Source organism: Coloeus monedula (assembly GCF_965178545.1).
Source record: "Coloeus monedula genome assembly, chromosome: 7".
Lineage (NCBI taxonomy): Eukaryota > Metazoa > Chordata > Aves > Passeriformes > Corvidae > Coloeus > Coloeus monedula.
In genome coordinates this window covers 23461401-23479055 of record NC_138787.1, presented here as the reverse complement: position 1 = coordinate 23479055, position 17655 = coordinate 23461401, and the positions used below count along the sequence as shown (strand labels likewise).

The window sequence follows — 17655 nt, the reverse complement described above, 5'->3', positions numbered from 1 at the left end:
CATATGTGCCAACTCATCATGGATGTCATAGATACCATGGAGTGTACATGTTTAAACATCTGAATTGCTACCAGGAGATCAGAATGTCTTGCAGCATCCAAAAGTGTAAAGATGAAAAATGAATTATTTCTGTCATCAGTGTGATGAAATGGATGTGTTGAGATTGGCAGCAAAGATTCCCCCCTGACCTCCCCACAGTGACACCTATGCTTTTGCTACCAGAACCTGTGACAGATTCTTCCCTGCCTGTATTCTAGCCACAAGGCAATAGAATCAAAAATCCTTCTGAATCTTTTAGCCTAAGGAAGATGATTGCTGACTTATCACTCAAAGACACAAGAGTACATTGCTAAGTTGGTACTGTATTTAAACCTGAATATGTTGCTTAGAAAATATAGGTGTTTGTATAGTCTATTACTCATTTGGTAGTAGCATAAACTCCACACAGACCTCTTGTTGTGGGCAAGCACTCAGCACTTTAAACAACTTTAAAAGAATGTAAGAACATTTGAACCCCCAAGAGGAAATGCATTTTTGCTTATTCCAGCCTTCTGAGAAATATTTTATCAGGAAAATAGAAGGATGTTTTAGTGTTAACTATTACGTGTATTTTACTTTTTCTCCCAAAACGCGTTGAAATAAAAATGGCAATGAAGGAGACAAATATATTAAAAAGATTAAAATAGGAAGCATTATTTCATTAATGTGAGATTCTCCTCGTGGGTCAGTTATGTTGGGAAATAGTTAGCATTGAAGCAATTACATCTGTTATGAAACGACACATTTTGGTAGATAATTTTTTTATGTTTTGGCACGGAATGGTACCTTCATTTGTGTTTTCTGGGATGGACAGGGAGTGTTTTACTATCTCACAGTTCTGTAATGTTAAGCAATTAGTGGGATGCTGGAAGACAGTAATACCATGATACAATCTCACATCAAAATGTCAGTGTTGCCAAAACACATACAATATTGAAAGCAATGTAATGTTATATATATCAAAACACTGAGATCATTGTTTGAATGGTCTTCTGAGTAGAAACAGGATCTGATCTCTACAGTTAGAGCCTAACTCTGCTCCCATTCAGTGACAAAAGCAGTGTGTAGGGTGATTTTGGTCTGTGTGGGTGGAGTCTGCACAAGTCACTTATTTGCTGATGATCAGTCTGCCATTGCTAAATGCATGTGAAACTTGGTAAAGACCAGACTGGAGTGCAGGAGGAAAATGATATTGCTACAGAAGTAAACCGATGATCTCACCTGCAGGTGAATTACATGAGTTGTATTAAACAATAGCTTCAATTGTCACGTTTCTGAGGAAATAGAAATTTTGGCTCCTCTAACCTTTAAATGTAATTTTGCAGTTTGCAGCAAGTGTAGCTGTACCATGTAGTGCTGGCGACAGGCACAGTCTTCCCTTCTAGTGAGGAAGTGACTGAGTGAGCAGCCCATGCCACCTTGGCCTGCTGTAATCAAACCCCAGTGGGCCATCGCCCAGCGTCTGGCCAGTCTGCGATCGGCGGGGGACACCAGGGGCCAGGGAGCTCACAGAGAACAGCAGTAACCCGACACAGCCACCTCTGTGTTGTTGCATGAACATCAAATACTCCCTTGCAATACATGATGTTGGCTTTATTCTGCTACTGTAGCTCACTAGTAGTGATGTGCTTCGTTTAAACCATGTTGTAATACTTTGAACTATGCATTGAACACGCATTCATTCTGCACTTAGGGCCTGATCCAAAGCATGTTAGATATGTGTGAAAGATCCAGTCAAGGACTTTTGGCTCAGGCCCTCTACTTCTCTGAATGCAGTTACTTTTTTTTTTTTTTTTTTTTTTTTTTGCTTTTTGTTCATGGGCTGTAAGGGTTTTCTCTTTCTTTTGTAAATAGCTGCATTTAAAATAAAAGCAAGGAATTGCTGAAAGACAACCTGCATCTTTCCCTATCCATATATTAAATGCAGCTGTTGTCACATGTATAGTATTGTAATTGAAATAAAATGTCAGTGTTGTGTCCTCACGATGTAGATGGTAGAATTTCCTTTATAGAAAATCATACAAATCTAGATGAGTATTGTCATTTTGTGGAAAGATAAACAACCACATAGAAAATTGATGGCGTAGGTAAGTGAATAAACTGATACTCTGCTACAGCTGTAATGCAATTTATGCTCAGTGACTCTGCATGCAATAGTCAGATGTGATCCTGTCCCCAGCTACTCCTGAAAACTTTATCAGAGAGTACACAATTTATTTAAAGTCATCATAAGTACATTAAAATACTAGCAGGCTAGATGGTGCTATAGATTATTAAAGTAGGATTAATTTAAAACGTATTGCAAAGCGCACTTGACATGTTGGATCCTACAGAGTATCCTGGATATTTTGAAGGCTTTGTCAAAGAAAAAGCCTCCCACAATTGCTTCAGAGTCTTTGAAGACTTAATTTTGATTTTAAGTTACCTATTTGCAGTATTGTCCTCCCACACTGCCTTGTCACATTTTGCATGTTAAATACACAATTTGAAATGAAAACTGTGCTTTTACAGCAGCTGTGGGGAAAGGAAGAACAAGGGACAAGGAGTTCAGAGAGCCTTTGGTGGTGGTGATCCTGACACTCAGAGCCCTGACAGCTGACTGGGCAGTTGGGAAGTTTTGCATGCAAAGGCACTTCTCCATCTGGGAAAGAAAGAGGATACAGAGAGTTTATCTGAGAAAATGTATCAGCCTGGAACTGTACATAGCATCTAATGTAGAGAAGTTTTAGGTATAAGAGGATGGAACAGGACTGGCACATTCTCAGTATTACAAACTGTGCTCAGAAGTATCAATAGACAAGGAAGAAAATAGGTGGTAAAACTTAACTGTGATCAGTGGTTTGAATATGTCACGTTACGTACTATGTATGCATATGCACCTCACAGCAAATTATACTCTAGTAATAGCACTAGCTACTGAACTACAAACTGCTTCAAAGCATGCATTTACTGAATTCATTTGAACTAAAATTATCTGTCAATGTAGAGCATAATTTAAATGTATCATAAAGTTGATAATTTGGATTAATATCGGATATATCTTTTATTATTAAGGAAAAAAAAAATTGTCTTTTCAGATGCAATTGTGTGGAACCAGAACATCCTAGCAATAAAACCTTACAATACTGGCAGGACTACAATATATCTGCATCTGACGTGCCATGGGGGAACCTAACTGTGTCAGTAAGTAAATTTTGGAACTTAATAAATAAAGGCATAGACATAAATAATTTTGTCTGTCTTACTGCAGCAAATATATTGTAAAGAATACAATTTTTTCTGATCGTATTTTTTCAAATAAATAATAAAATATGCTTAACAAAAATTAACATGGACTTTATAGCATTATCTCCTTTTGTAAGCTTTTTGCAGCCTCTGATAGTACACGTTAAAGCAAATGTGTGCATTTTATGCCCTGCTTTGGAACCTTCTTGACACACTAGCACAAGAGCTTGGCTGAGATTGAGTCAAACATGTCAAATGACAATGAATTTGTCCTAAATTCTGCCAGATGGCAAAACCAAAGTTCCCTTGTGTAGAAAGAGTCAAAAGCATATTCAGGCTATAAAAAAGAGGAAGGGGAGAAATTTTGTAGCATTTTCCTTCAGTGACCACTTTTTTCTTACCTAAGTTCTGTAATTTTTTTTCCCAGGGGAGGAAGGGGATACAGCTACAGTTTAGTGGGGCTTGCATGAATGTGTAACTAGTTTCTAAACAGTACACTTTTCTATGTTTAAAGGATTTATATGATTCAAGTTTGCCTTCTTCAAAGCGACATTTACAACTTGATTAAAGTGTCATGTTGAGATTGGGCCACCGCTTTTTCTTGCAAATGGATCATTTCATTACACAGTCAAAGAGAATTGAGTGCAAAAGACACCAGACTGAAGGGATGTAACTGAATTAACCAAATTGTAGGCATAATCAAATTGAACACTTAAAGGCCAATCTAGTGGACTGTCTCCAGAAGATACTGGTTTTTTTTTTCAAAGGCAGGAATGCAGAAAAGCTTGTGTTAAGTAAGAGCTGTCTTCCACGGCTGCTCTGTCTTGCTTCCATGCCTTGCTCTGAGCAGGGACTGCTCCTCAACTCTGTTGGTGTGGCAACAGCAGAAAGAAAGTTGAGAACTGCTGGCCTGAGGGATTCCAGCAGTCCAGAATGAATATTCTCAAAATTGCAGCACACTCTAAGAGCATCTGTGCAGGGGCAGACTCCTCCTCTCACTTTCTCAGATCTCTGACAGTGTTTTTCAGAGTACATTTGCAGCTGAGGAGATTTAAAATAACAGATTTTGTTTTAACTATAAATGTAAAAGACTGGCTGCATTATATAAAACCCTTAAAAACTTCTGTGAAAGCTTGTTACCAAAACTCGAGTTTACATAGGTAGCAGTATAACTGACCAACTTTTCCCATGAGTCCCTATAGTTGTCAAAGAAATAACTGAATTTTTTTATACTTTCATGTCATTATTTCTTGCAAGAATCATCAAGAAACTTCTGTTCTAGAGAACTGCTGTAAGATATTAGACAATGCTGTCTGTAAATATTTGGTCAGACTCACCCCATTATGTCTCTTTTACTGCTCATATCTTCATGTATGTCTTGTGTCTAGTTGAAATGTTTCAAGTTTCTGAAGATCTGGATTCTCATTCTCTCTTAAAACCCAACAATTATTTTTTGCTATCAAGACAAACCAAGTGTGAGCAAAGGATTTTGAGCCAAGTGTGAAGAGGATTTTGGACCCAGTGTGAAGAGGATTTTGATGGTGACAAAATCCTCTTCAGGAAGCATGTGATGAACTTCATCCCAAGTTTACTGCTGTACCAGCATAAAAAGTTTTGTGCTCCTTTGTCTCACAAATTGCAATTGTGGTTTTTTTCTATGACAATCTTTGCTCAAAGCCGAAGTTTCCCATAACATGTTATTGTGCAGCAAGTCTGATGAGCCAGTGACACACTTGATTTAATACTAAAATATCCTGATCTAGCAGGATATTTCTGCCTGGAATCCCTGATTCTGGGTACTGCATTTCATTTTTCTTAGTAAGTCTGGAGGGATTGGGAAGGAGAAGGAAAGGATTGTGAGTCCAGACCTGATAGGTCACATTTCTAGAGGTAGTCTTTATGATTTTAGACAACTAAGGATGGTAGTGGAGAAGTACTGGAAATGCTTTATAATGTATCTGCATATTGATCATAAATTATATTAAATATAATTGATGTTAGAGATTTTGGGTTTTCCGGCATTTTGTCAGACCTTTTTTTAGGGGAAGACAATTTGCGGGATGTGCTGCCCCCGTGTGGTATTAAATGTATTTGGCTCCTCTTAGGCCACAAATCCTCAGCTTTTTCTTCAATTGCTGGGCCTGTGAAGTAAAAACAAAAGAGCAGTTCTTGAGAATGCACCAGGAGCAGCCTTTCTCTTGGTGGCTTTTGAAATTTGCTTTCCACACTTGGAGAGTCTTAGTAAGTGTTAATCTGTATTTGCCACAGAAAATAAATCAGCATACTTGTTGAGTTTGAAATAAATCTGGTTTTGTATTAATGACTTTATTTATGGTATGCTTTAGTAAATTCATAATTTAATATGGCTAAAAAAAAGATGCCTTTCAGATTTTCTATGCAGACTAGATACAAATGTAGTGAGTTTTAAGTTTTAAAAGAATAAATATCTAAAAATGGTTTTACTATTACTAGTAATACAATTTGCTTGCAATTTAAGAAAGAAAATGTTTGTGTAAGCATGGGTATTTTTTAGAACAATACTATTTTCTCTCCCTGATAGGAATGTAAAAAGTTTCACGGTGAGTTTGTTGGAAGAGCCTGTGGTCATCACGGCCCTTATGTTCCAGATGTCCTCTTCTGGTCTGTCATCTTGTTCTTTTCTACAGTAACGCTCTCATCTACACTGAAGCAGTTCAAAACTAGCCGATACTTCCCAACAAAGGTGCGTGCCATTATTTCAATTTAAAAGTTGTCATTAGTCATGTCTAAGAATGAATTTCATCTGCATTGCAAATTCAGTTAACTGCTGGTGAAATAGACAGTGCATCTTTCCTCTGCTGGAAACTTGTATTAGAATAATCATGGTTTTAGCTGTAAGCGAAAAATGTCTTAAAACAGTGAAGAAAAGTCTTAAATTGTACGTGAATGTTTTAGTTAAAATTGTAATTTCTCTCAATAATTGTAGGTACGATCTGTTGTCAGCGATTTTGCTGTCTTTCTCACTATTTTGTCCATGGTTTTAATTGACTATGCCATTGGAATTCCATCACCAAAACTTCAGGTTCCAAATGCTTTTAAGGTCAGTTGTTGATAAATTGCACTGCATTATCATTTTGCAAAATAATCCACTATAATGGGTTTATACTTTTTTATTATCATCAGGGAGTAGTGATACTATTTTAAAATTTTTGTGTTCACAAGGTATTATGCAGCCTCTCTGATTTATGAATCATGTAAGCGAACCTCTCCCATCAGGCCCCTTCATGCATCTGAATGTCATCTCTGCAGAGATTAACAAGGCTCCAATCACCCAAATCCTTGACTACTGTAATGTTCTGGGGCTTCTTCCAAATTCTGGGTTTACTGTATAAAGTGCAACCAAGTCTGTAATATTCCAGATGATTTTATTATATGTAATTTCTTGGTTTGGCATCATAGGAAGTTTAGCATTTTTTTAGTGCTCTTACATAGTTTGGTTTTAAAGGAAATCATATCCTAGTAATGTTTTGTATGTATTATTGTGAAGTTGAAATGTAAATAATCCTTACACTTCTGACTGGCCATGCCTGACTGTTTTTATAGCCCACCAGAGATGATCGTGGCTGGTTTATTACTCCTTTGGGGCCTAATCCGTGGTGGACAGTGATAGCTGCTGTAATTCCAGCCCTGCTTTGTACTATCCTTATCTTTATGGACCAGCAGATCACAGCTGTCATTATCAATAGAAAAGAACATAAACTAAAGGTATTCAGTCAAAATTGATACTTTCACTGTTGTTTTCTGCTTCACATTATGTAATGTGCACCCATCTACTTGAGTATGCTAGTTTGTTATATGTTATGTAGAACCCCTTTAAACTTTTATGGTTTTTTTCTTTGTTGGTCTGTGTAGTACCTGTGCCCCATGTCAGTGATCCACTGCCTTACAGAAGGCTTTATGAATGTAATTGGGAATACAGATTCTGAATTAAGAAAGTGCTATCTTCTGTGCTTTATTGGAAGTATGATTCATTCACTTAAATAAAAAAAATGCTTCAAGTTAATAATCTTAAATACCATAATATTAATTGCCTCTTCAGGTGTTGACAGTCTTGTCCTACTGTATTAGATTTTTAAAAACTACTCAGGGGTTATTTTGTAATATCAGCATTCTTCCCTCTCTTCATCCTTCTCTGTGGTTCTACCCATCCTTTTTTTTTAATGCCCTTCCTATCTTAAAGAAGGGAGAAGAATAAAACTGAGCCTTAGAGGCACAATGGGTTCTTAAAACAACATAGGACAACTTCCTGCTCTGTTCTCTAACACTTTAGTTGCCTACAGATGGAGAGAGAAAAAGGGACATCACCCCTCTGAAAAACTGTTGGGCAAAATCTAGCAGCAGGTTTCTGTACATGTATATGCAGCAAGCTTAGGCTTTTTTTTGACATACTTTTAATAAGCAGCAATCCAATCCCAAGTTGCTTTAGCAAATGCATTTGCAACCTTCACTTTGCATTGCCTCTTCTTGGATGATTGTGACATTTGATATGTTCTTTTTTTGCCCTCTTTGTCAGCCTGGCTCTTCATGTCAATCCATAGCATTGCATGTGGTTAACTTGACAGATGCAGGAATTTGCTGCCAAGCTTTGGAATGTGTTTTTTCAGCACTGGCATCTGGGAGTCAGATGGTCCTCCTGGCTGCCCCCTTGTCTTGCTGCGTTTTAGTTTTGCTGGGGTCTGGTGTAGCATCACCTGTTGCTATGCTTCCTTTTCTTCCCATATGTCAGGTTCCTCAGATCATGTATGAATGTGAGGAAATGCTCTCGGATTCTGTATGCATTAGCAGATACATTCCTCATAAATGTGTCAGAAGGTAAAAAAAGGTGTCTCTGTTAGGATTTAGAATTAAACTCTTTCTTTGAGTGCATTGTGCCTGTAACTAATATCTGTGTTTGACACATCTCTTGAGTTTTGTCAAGATGTGTCTTGGAGATAAGGCTCATAAGCACTTTTGGGGAGTGAGGGAAGGTTGCTAGAGTTGATTCTCTTCATTTTCTTAACTTTTCCCCCCTTTTAAAATAATGTAAGCAAATAAGATGGCATTTTCATTTTGATATGTGGCTTACATTTTCATAAACCCAGACGCTTCCCATTTTAGAAGTAAAAGTTGTCTTCATAAAGAAATGATTTGTTTGCTTCCAACTCGTTTTCCCCTCTTTTTTTATACTTCCCATAGCAAATTCTGGATAGTGCACATTTCAGCTTTTGGCAGTCTCTGTAGCAAACCCTTCCAAGTTTAGTTTAGTTACTTTTTTTATGTCAAAAGGCATTTGCATGGGTTTACAGGCAAAATTATGGTTCAACATATTCACATTGTTTGCATGAACATCACTGTTTCATCAGACCATGACACTGGATTTGTTGCCATATTGCAAAGTTTTGTGGCTAACTACCTGACTTTTTAAAGGAAAATAGCTCGAGCTGCTGCTTGCAGCTGTGAGGAGGTCCTGGACATGTGCTAAAATTGAAATGAAAGATCCCACTCAGCTATGGTAGCAGACATCTATAGAACCAAGCTTGATGCATTGATCATTTATCTTTTTCAAGCGAAGGTTGTAATTGCAGCTTTTTAAATTTATCTCAGATTTGACCAAAGGGTTTTATGCAGTACCACAAAAGCAATCCATTATCCATCCACCTGTAGTATTTGACTACTGCAGAGATGATCCAAACCCAAAGGTTTTGTACTGACTTTTCATGTGGATATTACAATGCTATGTTTGTGTAAGGACACCAATAAACCAGTTCCTGATTTTATATTTTAATTTAATGTATCTTAATTTCTAGATATCTTATCTAAGATTGAAAGTACATTAGTGAAAATGTATTACTATCATGTGCTTACTATCTTTAAAAACTTTGAAAGGATCAGTGTGGTTTTATGGCCCTTTCTATCATAAGCTGACTGCAAATGTTAGAAATTTTTGTGTAGGGACCAATAAAAAGACATATTTTTCCAAGTCCTGTGTCTGAATGGATGGATGGAGGGCCCACTAAGGTTAGTGCAGTGGGAAGTTGGCAGCGCAGCTGGATGTTCTGCTTACTGTTATCCACAGAAGAGACTTAGTTAAAATGGAAAATATATGTATTTTCCAGTGTCTTACCAGCATCCATTTTATAAACAGGAAAGCTGTTTGGTGTCCACTGTAGAGTGGATTTGTGATACACTTGACTTGTAACTGGAAAGAGCCCAGTAACACTGAGCATTGAGTGTGAGCTAGTGCGAATTCCCCTTAGGTAACCAGTCTGCCATCACTACTGACCCAACCTGGATAACACACAGAAGGAAGCTGTGTTTTTCCTACGAGTCACAAATGTTTAATTGTCTCTAGCTGTTCATTAGGAATGCCTGCCAGGAGTGTTCTCCTTAATTCAGATGTCATTTTACATCTTCTTTCTGTCCTTACTTTTTTTAACAGAAAGGATGTGGATACCACCTCGACCTTCTCATGGTGGCAGTGATGCTTGGTGTGTGCTCTATTATGGGATTGCCGTGGTTTGTTGCAGCCACTGTCCTCTCTATTTCCCATGTGAACAGCCTCAAACTGGAATCAGAGTGCTCCGCTCCAGGGGAGCAGCCAAAATTTCTTGGAATCCGGGAGCAAAGAGTCACAGGGCTCATGATTTTTATCCTTATGGGCTCATCTGTCTTTTTGACAAGTATTCTGAAGGTAATTTGGGGAAGTAAGGGAACGTTAAGGAATATTGCAATGAACATGTCACTGTTGTTACTGCATTATTTAATGAATGCTCTTTCCAGGCACATTACTAACTAACATAATGTTACACAATGAGAGTCTAAAGGGGAATTCTAGTTTTGCTTAATAAAGTGCCATGGGACTTCTAGCATTTTGTAAACAAAAACCTTGTAATGAAAATCTGGCCTGACTGAAGTCAGAGGGAATTCTGCTACTGAGCTGTAGTAGATGATTAACACTTTGTCAATACTTTGGGCCCATGGCAAATTAATCATGAAACAGTCTCGTTACACCAATATAAAAGTTTTTTAGAAAATTTTAAAAAAATTGTGATTTTTGAGTAATTTAAAAATACTTTTACAGTTGCAAGAGAAGTTCTATGGTTCATTTCTTGGAAATGAACATGAAAATTACCTCATGCTTCCTGCATACTCAACATAGCTCACCAGTGTCCTGAAAATGGGTGTCTAGTTACATGCATATAGAATGCCATGTGTACACTTAATACTTTTTAAAGAACTATCTGGCCTCTATGAAATCAGTGAGAGTTTTGGCACTGGCTTTAGTAAAACCAGAATTTAGCCTTGCCTGTTGTCACAGTGGAGGTAGTAAGCCCTTAGAAATTGTACTTCCCAGCAGTATTTTATTAAGTATATCATAAAGCCTTCACTTTGAAAACACACAGAACATGCATTTTGTGTATTTAGTATTTCTAACACTTATCTATGGACATACTCCTCTACCTATGCAGTGTATGCTGAGAACATGAGCATTTACAATAGTCTCTCACAAAATCATTCCATAGACTCTTTCACCCATTTTTAAATGCTTTCAGCACAAAATATTTCTTTTAGCAGTAAGAAATATTTTGTGTCTCTCCAAAATTTTTCTGAGCAGTCTTTTAAGTAAAGAATTTAAGTATAAATTAAGACATACAAGTTTTTGTGTAATTTAGTTAATTTTATTAATAGGGAATAAAGTATATTGTAGTAATAACTGGCCATGAGAGGAAAATAAAACTACAGAGCCAGATTCTTCTTTTGCTTTATACTCTGAGAAACATTATTAATTTATAATTGAGTGACTCTGAATTTACAACTTGTCTGATTAATGCAGGCATATGGCACTTTGTATTTCAACTGTTTTGAATGTCTTTCTAGAAGCATTTAAAATTGTTAAGTAGTATTTAATATGCTCTTCCCTTTCTCTGCTTGTTTGTGCAGTTTATTCCTATGCCAGTGCTTTATGGAGTGTTTCTTTACATGGGTGCTTCATCTCTAAAGGGAATTCAGGTAAAATGGATTTATGATGAGTGTGTTATTGATGATGCTTTCTATAAAAAATATAGCTGTTCTTATTGTATTATTGTATTATCTTTTGTGTATAATCTTAAAGGAATGTTGCCAACCTTAAATTTTTGAAAATGACTCATTTAAAAAGGAAAATGGGTTCTCTCTAAATAGAGTATTCCCTTTAGGTAATGTGCTCCACTTTTTTCCCTATTTTTTGGGTGTTGATTTTTCTGTTCTCTCTTGTTATCAAGGGAATTTTGTCTGAGCCTAAAAACTGAGTAATAACTGTCAGGGGCTCTTCCCTCTCTGCTGCCTCCCCATTCACTTGCTTGCATGCTGCCTTTTCAGCTTCCAAGTTCCTTTGCAGGGCCACACTTGATCTTGAACTTTGCCTTTAAGGCTAACTTGCCCTAAAACTAACATAAGTGAAATTTCCAAGGTCTTCCCTGTGCAAATAAACACTCCAGACAGGGAGGGGGGAACTGTTCCAAGCCACAGTACTTCAGGGATGAAGGGTCAATTCTAGTGGAAGGGCAGCATTCCTGCAGCGGCCTTAGGCAGGTGGCAGAAACCAGGCATTCCAGCATTCGGGCTGGGGTTGGTAATGGGATGCTGTGTACTATTTCTCCAGCATTAAATGGCACAGTGTCAAATCCTTTAGCCCAGGAGACAATGACACACCTTCCAAGACAATTGAGAAAGAATAACTACATGGTGAAAATACAAGTTGTACTGTGAAAAAGGTCACAAAAAGCAAAGAAAATGTCTGATTGTTTCTTTCATTATATTTGGTTGCAAGTTACCTCCATTTGTAGGCAAAGCTGGGAACATTTTTTTTTTTTTTTTTTTTTTGGACTGGTGGTCTCTATTCAGAGACTCTTCTTTTATAACTTTGCCTATCTCTTATCATTTGGGTTGATATTCTAAGAAGTGTAGTTTGGCTGCCTAGCTCTTATCCTTTGGGTTGATATTCTCAGAAGTGTAGTTTGGCTTTTACTGAGGTTTAAATAATTTCAATTTAATATGGTTCAGCTGTTTCTCAGAACAGGGGTATGAGAAAGTACACTATTGAGGAGTGTTTTTAAGGCATGCTGAAATCTGGCTATCTTTACTTGGAAAAGTGATAGCATCCCCCTCCTTATCTCCCTCCCCCATGCTGGGACAAGGAATGGAGATTTGATAAGATGGCTTTTGTGGGAGGATGTGCTTTTTGCTGTTTCTGTGAAAAAGAAATCTGCTCAAATCTGGCCAAATTATAAGACTTTAAAAAAATGCAGTTTGCACATGCTCAATAAAAATTTCCAAAACTTGACACTGCTGAAGGCTGTGTGAATATAGCATAACTCATCCATGCAGGGAGAATTGGTGTATCACCATCATTACTGTGCCATGATACAAGTGTCTCAGGTCAGTATGGAGCCAAATAGGCCTGAAAAACGGGAACCTCTCACATACATTCCTAGCAGCCTGGCAGTCAGCTTTCTGGCATTCCTTTTTTTTTTTTTTCCTTTTCTGTTTCTGGTTTTGTGAATAAAGTGAAATATGGAGAAGAAAACAGCCTGGGATAAAGTGTCTGGTGAAGTAAAAGAAAATTTCCTGTTCATTCACAGGAAATAAAAGACTGAGGAGGTCCCTCCATGAGCAGCTTTTTCTATGCTCAAGGAGGCAGAGCTCAGTTGTTGAAAAATGAGTCTAGGATGAATTAGGAAAGCAGTGTGATAGTGCATATGCCCAACAGGATCAACCAGCTTCCATTCAGTTTGATTCACAGTTGATTCATGACCACTCTGAAGTCCAGCTTTGCCTAACATTAGCAGTTCATGATTAGCAGTATTATTTAAAGCAACCACCTTCTTTGTGTGTAACATACAATGTAGCATGAGCAGGGTATTTCCTGCAGTATGACCATACAGAATGTAACTCAGCAGAATTCAATGTCTCAGCACATCTGCAATACAATCTAGGGAGACAGTGTGTTAAAATGGAAAGGAGCTGAACTATGAGTAACCAAGTAATCAAACTTTGCTTAAATAACTCATTCTTACTCTGGAGGCTCAGTGGACGAGAAGATGAGTCCCTTGCCACTGCTGGACTAGTACAGATGAAAGGCTTCTGATTGTAACTGAGGTAGTCTCTTCTGTGCTGCTGAAATTATGTAGTTTTGCTTTTAGAATAACAAGCCAGATTCTTTGGATATTCAGGATCTCTTAGGCAGTGTGTGAATGCCAGCAAAGATGATCCTACACCTCATTTTGATCCAAACTTTTAAATTTTTCTCTTTCAGCTTTTTGACAGGATAAAGTTATTCTGGATGCCTGCAAAGCATCAGCCAGATTTTATTTATCTAAGGCATGTTCCTCTTAGAAAGGTCCATCTCTTCACTATAATTCAGCTGAGTTGTCTTGTGCTTCTCTGGATTATAAAGGTTTCAAGAGCTGCCATTGTCTTTCCTATGATGGTATGAATTTATTTTCTCTAAAAATCCCTTTTCACTTGTGGGTTCTTATTATTATTGAAGAAAAAATAATTTTGGGCCGGTAATTATAATATTGCTTTGATTCTTTGTTCAAGGATAATTTATAATGTATTAAGGAAGGAAAAATTTGACATTTAACCTCTATTTTGAGTCCTATTTATGGATATCCCGGTTTATATTCTTTTAGGGAAAATTCTTCTCTTGCAGTAAAAACACTAAATTTATTTGATATTTTTTATTTAAGGAGTAGTACTCAATCTTGTTGCAGAAAGAACATTCACCTATTAAGGAAGACTGTTCATTGCACTGAGGAGCTTTAACAGTTCTGTGTCTTGGTAGAAGTAAAGGGGGTCTGCTGCTTAAGTGATTTCTCTCTGATTATTTCACTAATAGAAAATTGAAGATATTTACTGACCTCAGTGATGGTTAAATGCTTCAAGCCGTACTTCATTTGAGCAAAGGAATAGCAGCTGTTGGCTTATTCAAATTAAAGGATAAAATTCTAGCTGCAAATTGGTCACTTTTGAAACTATTCCTCTACAAGTGTATTTATCTGTTTTACTTGCTTAATTTCCTAATTCTTTGCAGGTCCTGGCTTTGGTATTTGTCCGAAAACTCATGGATTTCTTTTTTACCAAGCGGGAGCTCAGTTGGTTAGATGATCTGATGCCTGAGAGCAAGAAAAAGAAACTGGAAGATGCTGAGAAAGAGGTGAGTCATGGCTTCAGTTTTTTTTGCGTGTAGCAATTTATCGATTTCTCCTTTAGACATTCAGAGAAAATTCTGAAAGTAAGGCACATTCCATGCACCAGGCAGACTTGTTAACAGTATCTACATGTAATATCGTCGTATTTTGCATAAGTGCTTTTAAGGTTACAAGTCTGATAGGCTTAGGTGGGGATGTATTATTAGGGTGCCATACTGTCATATAAAATATTATCCACAGTGCTCCTGGGGATTGCTTCTGAGACCCCCTCAGGTGGTGTGCAGAGATGAACCCGTGTCTGTTGGAAAGCCCTCAGATGCCTGGGGCTATTGGATGCTGCACTGGGCTGGGTCTCGTCCCTGCAGGAGATGCTGAGGAGAGAAGTGCAGAATTTAAGGCCTGTGGATGTCCCAGCTGCCTGTGAGCCTTGCACAGGGCACACAGCATCACTCTGTGCCCTTCCTGCTCAGCAGTGCCATAACCCTGAGCAGTACCCCAGTTACACTCTGGGCCAGTGCTGTCCTTCTGCTACTGCAGAAACAATTAAAAAAGGCCAGTGACACTGCTGACCCCTTTAATCAAATGCTCAGAATCTGACTCTGTGCCATTACCACCCACTTGGCTGTTTCAGATCTGGACTCCTCATCTTATTTCAAAGAATCTGCTTTTCAGATAATTTCTTATCAACTTGATACAGGACAGATTCTTACATATTTCCACTCAGAATGTTCCTATATTTTGACAGTGACACACTGATCTTTCTGATTGTATCTTTCTAATCAATTTTGCATCTATTCTGTAGTATTTTTATCTAGCTGTTGCTTCATGAATTGGTTGTTTCAGTATCATCTAAAACTGTGGGGATATAAAGTAACTTCATGTGTAAAGGACACACATGTCCTTTGTCCCTGATATCAGCCACTTGATCAATGTCAGCTGTTAGGAAACCTCAGTACTGGGCCCAGATAAATGAGGGACAAGTCTCAGTGGTGAAACACCAACTGCAAGAGCAGTAGATGGACTATGTGGGTGCTGGGGTGCTTTAAATGGGATTCATGTGTCCTGCATCAGCACTTCTGGGTAGTACCACAGTGTGAGCAGAGGGAGGTGAATATGCAGATGATGCTGTGTAGTCCTGGCAGTCAGTGGGGACAGTTGTGCCCATGACCTCTACAATGCTCTTGGACCTCTGCAAAAGCCCAGGACCCATGAGACCTAAACTTTTGGTGGTACAAGGGTGCTGCAAAAATTAGACAATGTGAATGGATGAATCAGCAAATTATCCTTAGGGATTCTCTGAGACATGATCCAAGACCAGTGAAATGTGTGTGTTGAGGATTCCCATTAGTAGGTTTATTTGCAGAAATAGGACATGAGCTAATAATTTGAAGGTGTAACTATACAAACTAGATTTCTCTGCCTTTAGGATTGATTCTTCTGTGGCCTTTGACAACTCCCTGCCTCATCTGTAACCTGGAGAACTCTTTAACTTTGATTTCCTTGACACATTCAACATACTGTCACGGAATATGTTTTGGGGAAAAGATTTTACCTATGTGATAAGCATCATGATGATTATTTACTATTTAGTATGTCCCTGTAAAACTACCAGGCTGAAATTAAAATATGTGAGTCATTGTTTTCTCCCTTGAATCAAAGCAGACCAGAGAGTCATTTCATCACCGTGTCTGTTGTCATCACAATTCAGAGTAACCAGAAGTAACCAAGGTAGCTCTCTTCTTGTGGGTCTGGTTATTGGAAAGAATTCCTTGTTGTCCTTATGTTTTGGTTATATGTCACTTTCCTTCCCTTGCTTGATAGGATGGCATCAGAAAACAGAACTGGGAAAATCTACTGGTGTTACTTTATTTCATTCACTGTCTATTTTGAGAGGTTATTTTTACATATTTTGGCATTTCTAAATATTTAGAGCTATTATTAAAACTGTTCAACTGTCAAAAACTTATGAAGCTGTGAAGCCTGGAAATGACAAAATTAACTAGTAATAAAAAACTTCTGACATGTAGCCTAAGGAATTAATTGGAGAGTTGCTATCACACAGCTTTTAAAAATAGAAGTATTCTACCCACAAGAATATTCAGAAATATAGTTGACAGGATCTGAAACTTACTTGATTGGATCCTAATTTCATCACTTAAGTTGTTTTTATATTTTTAGGCCATGTTTTTCCAGGGCTTTGTACATTTATAGTGGATATGATACCTTCTCCTCACAGACCTCCTTTGGATGCCACTTTGATGTTAATCAGTGAAGTCTTTCTGAGACAAGAATGAACAAAGGACTTTCCCATTTGAAGAAAAAAATTATCATGGCTTTTAAAATAGTTGTAATAATAAAGCATAAAAGAAACAAATTTCTGAGCAGAGAGAACTTAAATTCTACTGTTTTGGAAGGTTGTACTGGCTCTTGCAGCTCCTACCAACAATCAGTGTGTGTGATGCATGTGGGGCTTTGGTTATCTGCCAGAAAATGATAAACTCTCTTCTTGGGAGAGCCAGCTCATGCTTTCAGACAGGCACTGGTGAAAATGGTTACAAAGCCATCTAATGAAGGGAAGAAAGCTGTGGAGGTCCCTGGGTGTCTGCTGGGCTCACACACACATTGCAACAATTCAGAGCAGGATTTGATGGTTACATTCCTGCCAAGACTTGTTAACCTCCTAGCTGTGGTTATCCTGACCTAAGGGGTGTGGAAATTGAGAATCCTCCTGTGGAGGACTTGTTTTTCTTTCTTCTTGCAGGCAGGTCATGGTGCTTGAGAGGTGTTGTATTCTTCTCTCCTCCCGCTAAAACAGATTTGCTAAATTTGTGGTTATTTTACATAAAGGTTTTTGGTAGATTTGTCTCCTAATTCTCTTCAAGCAAAAACTAATTTGGGTGTCTTGTTTCATTGCCTTTCACAGAAATAAAGCTTCGTCAGTATTAAAACTGTGTGTGCAAACTTAAATATTTTCCCTAATTCTTGCATGTAATGTTTACATGCATATATACTGTTATCAATGTTACTTAAAATTCACCAGACACTTGTTACTAATTTTCCACTTTATTGTTACAAAATAATGCTCTATTTGGCATTGGAAAGTAGTATTAATTGAAGATACATGTTTTAAAATAGAAGGTTTTAAATGTTGTCTATTTAAAAAAAAGTATCTTACTCTAAG

General features: G+C 37.7%; 1 protein-coding gene across 3 annotated transcripts in view; it reads left to right on the top strand.

The window, feature by feature from the left end:
• SLC4A10 (solute carrier family 4 member 10) overlaps positions 1-17655 on the top strand; it is a gene marked incomplete at both ends in the record, with an annotated part of 152479 nt that overhangs the window by 128315 nt on the left and 6509 nt on the right. For all 3 annotated transcript variants that reach the window (XM_082285553.1, XM_082285552.1, XM_082285551.1), the window contains 8 exons: positions 3117-3222; positions 5825-5986; positions 6230-6343; positions 6847-7008; positions 9722-9973; positions 11224-11292; positions 13577-13750; positions 14357-14479. In XM_082285553.1, coding sequence (XP_082141679.1) covers positions 3117-3222; positions 5825-5986; positions 6230-6343; positions 6847-7008; positions 9722-9973; positions 11224-11292; positions 13577-13750; positions 14357-14479 — 1162 coding nt within the window. The remainder of the gene's footprint in view (positions 1-3116; positions 3223-5824; positions 5987-6229; positions 6344-6846; positions 7009-9721; positions 9974-11223; positions 11293-13576; positions 13751-14356; positions 14480-17655) is intronic.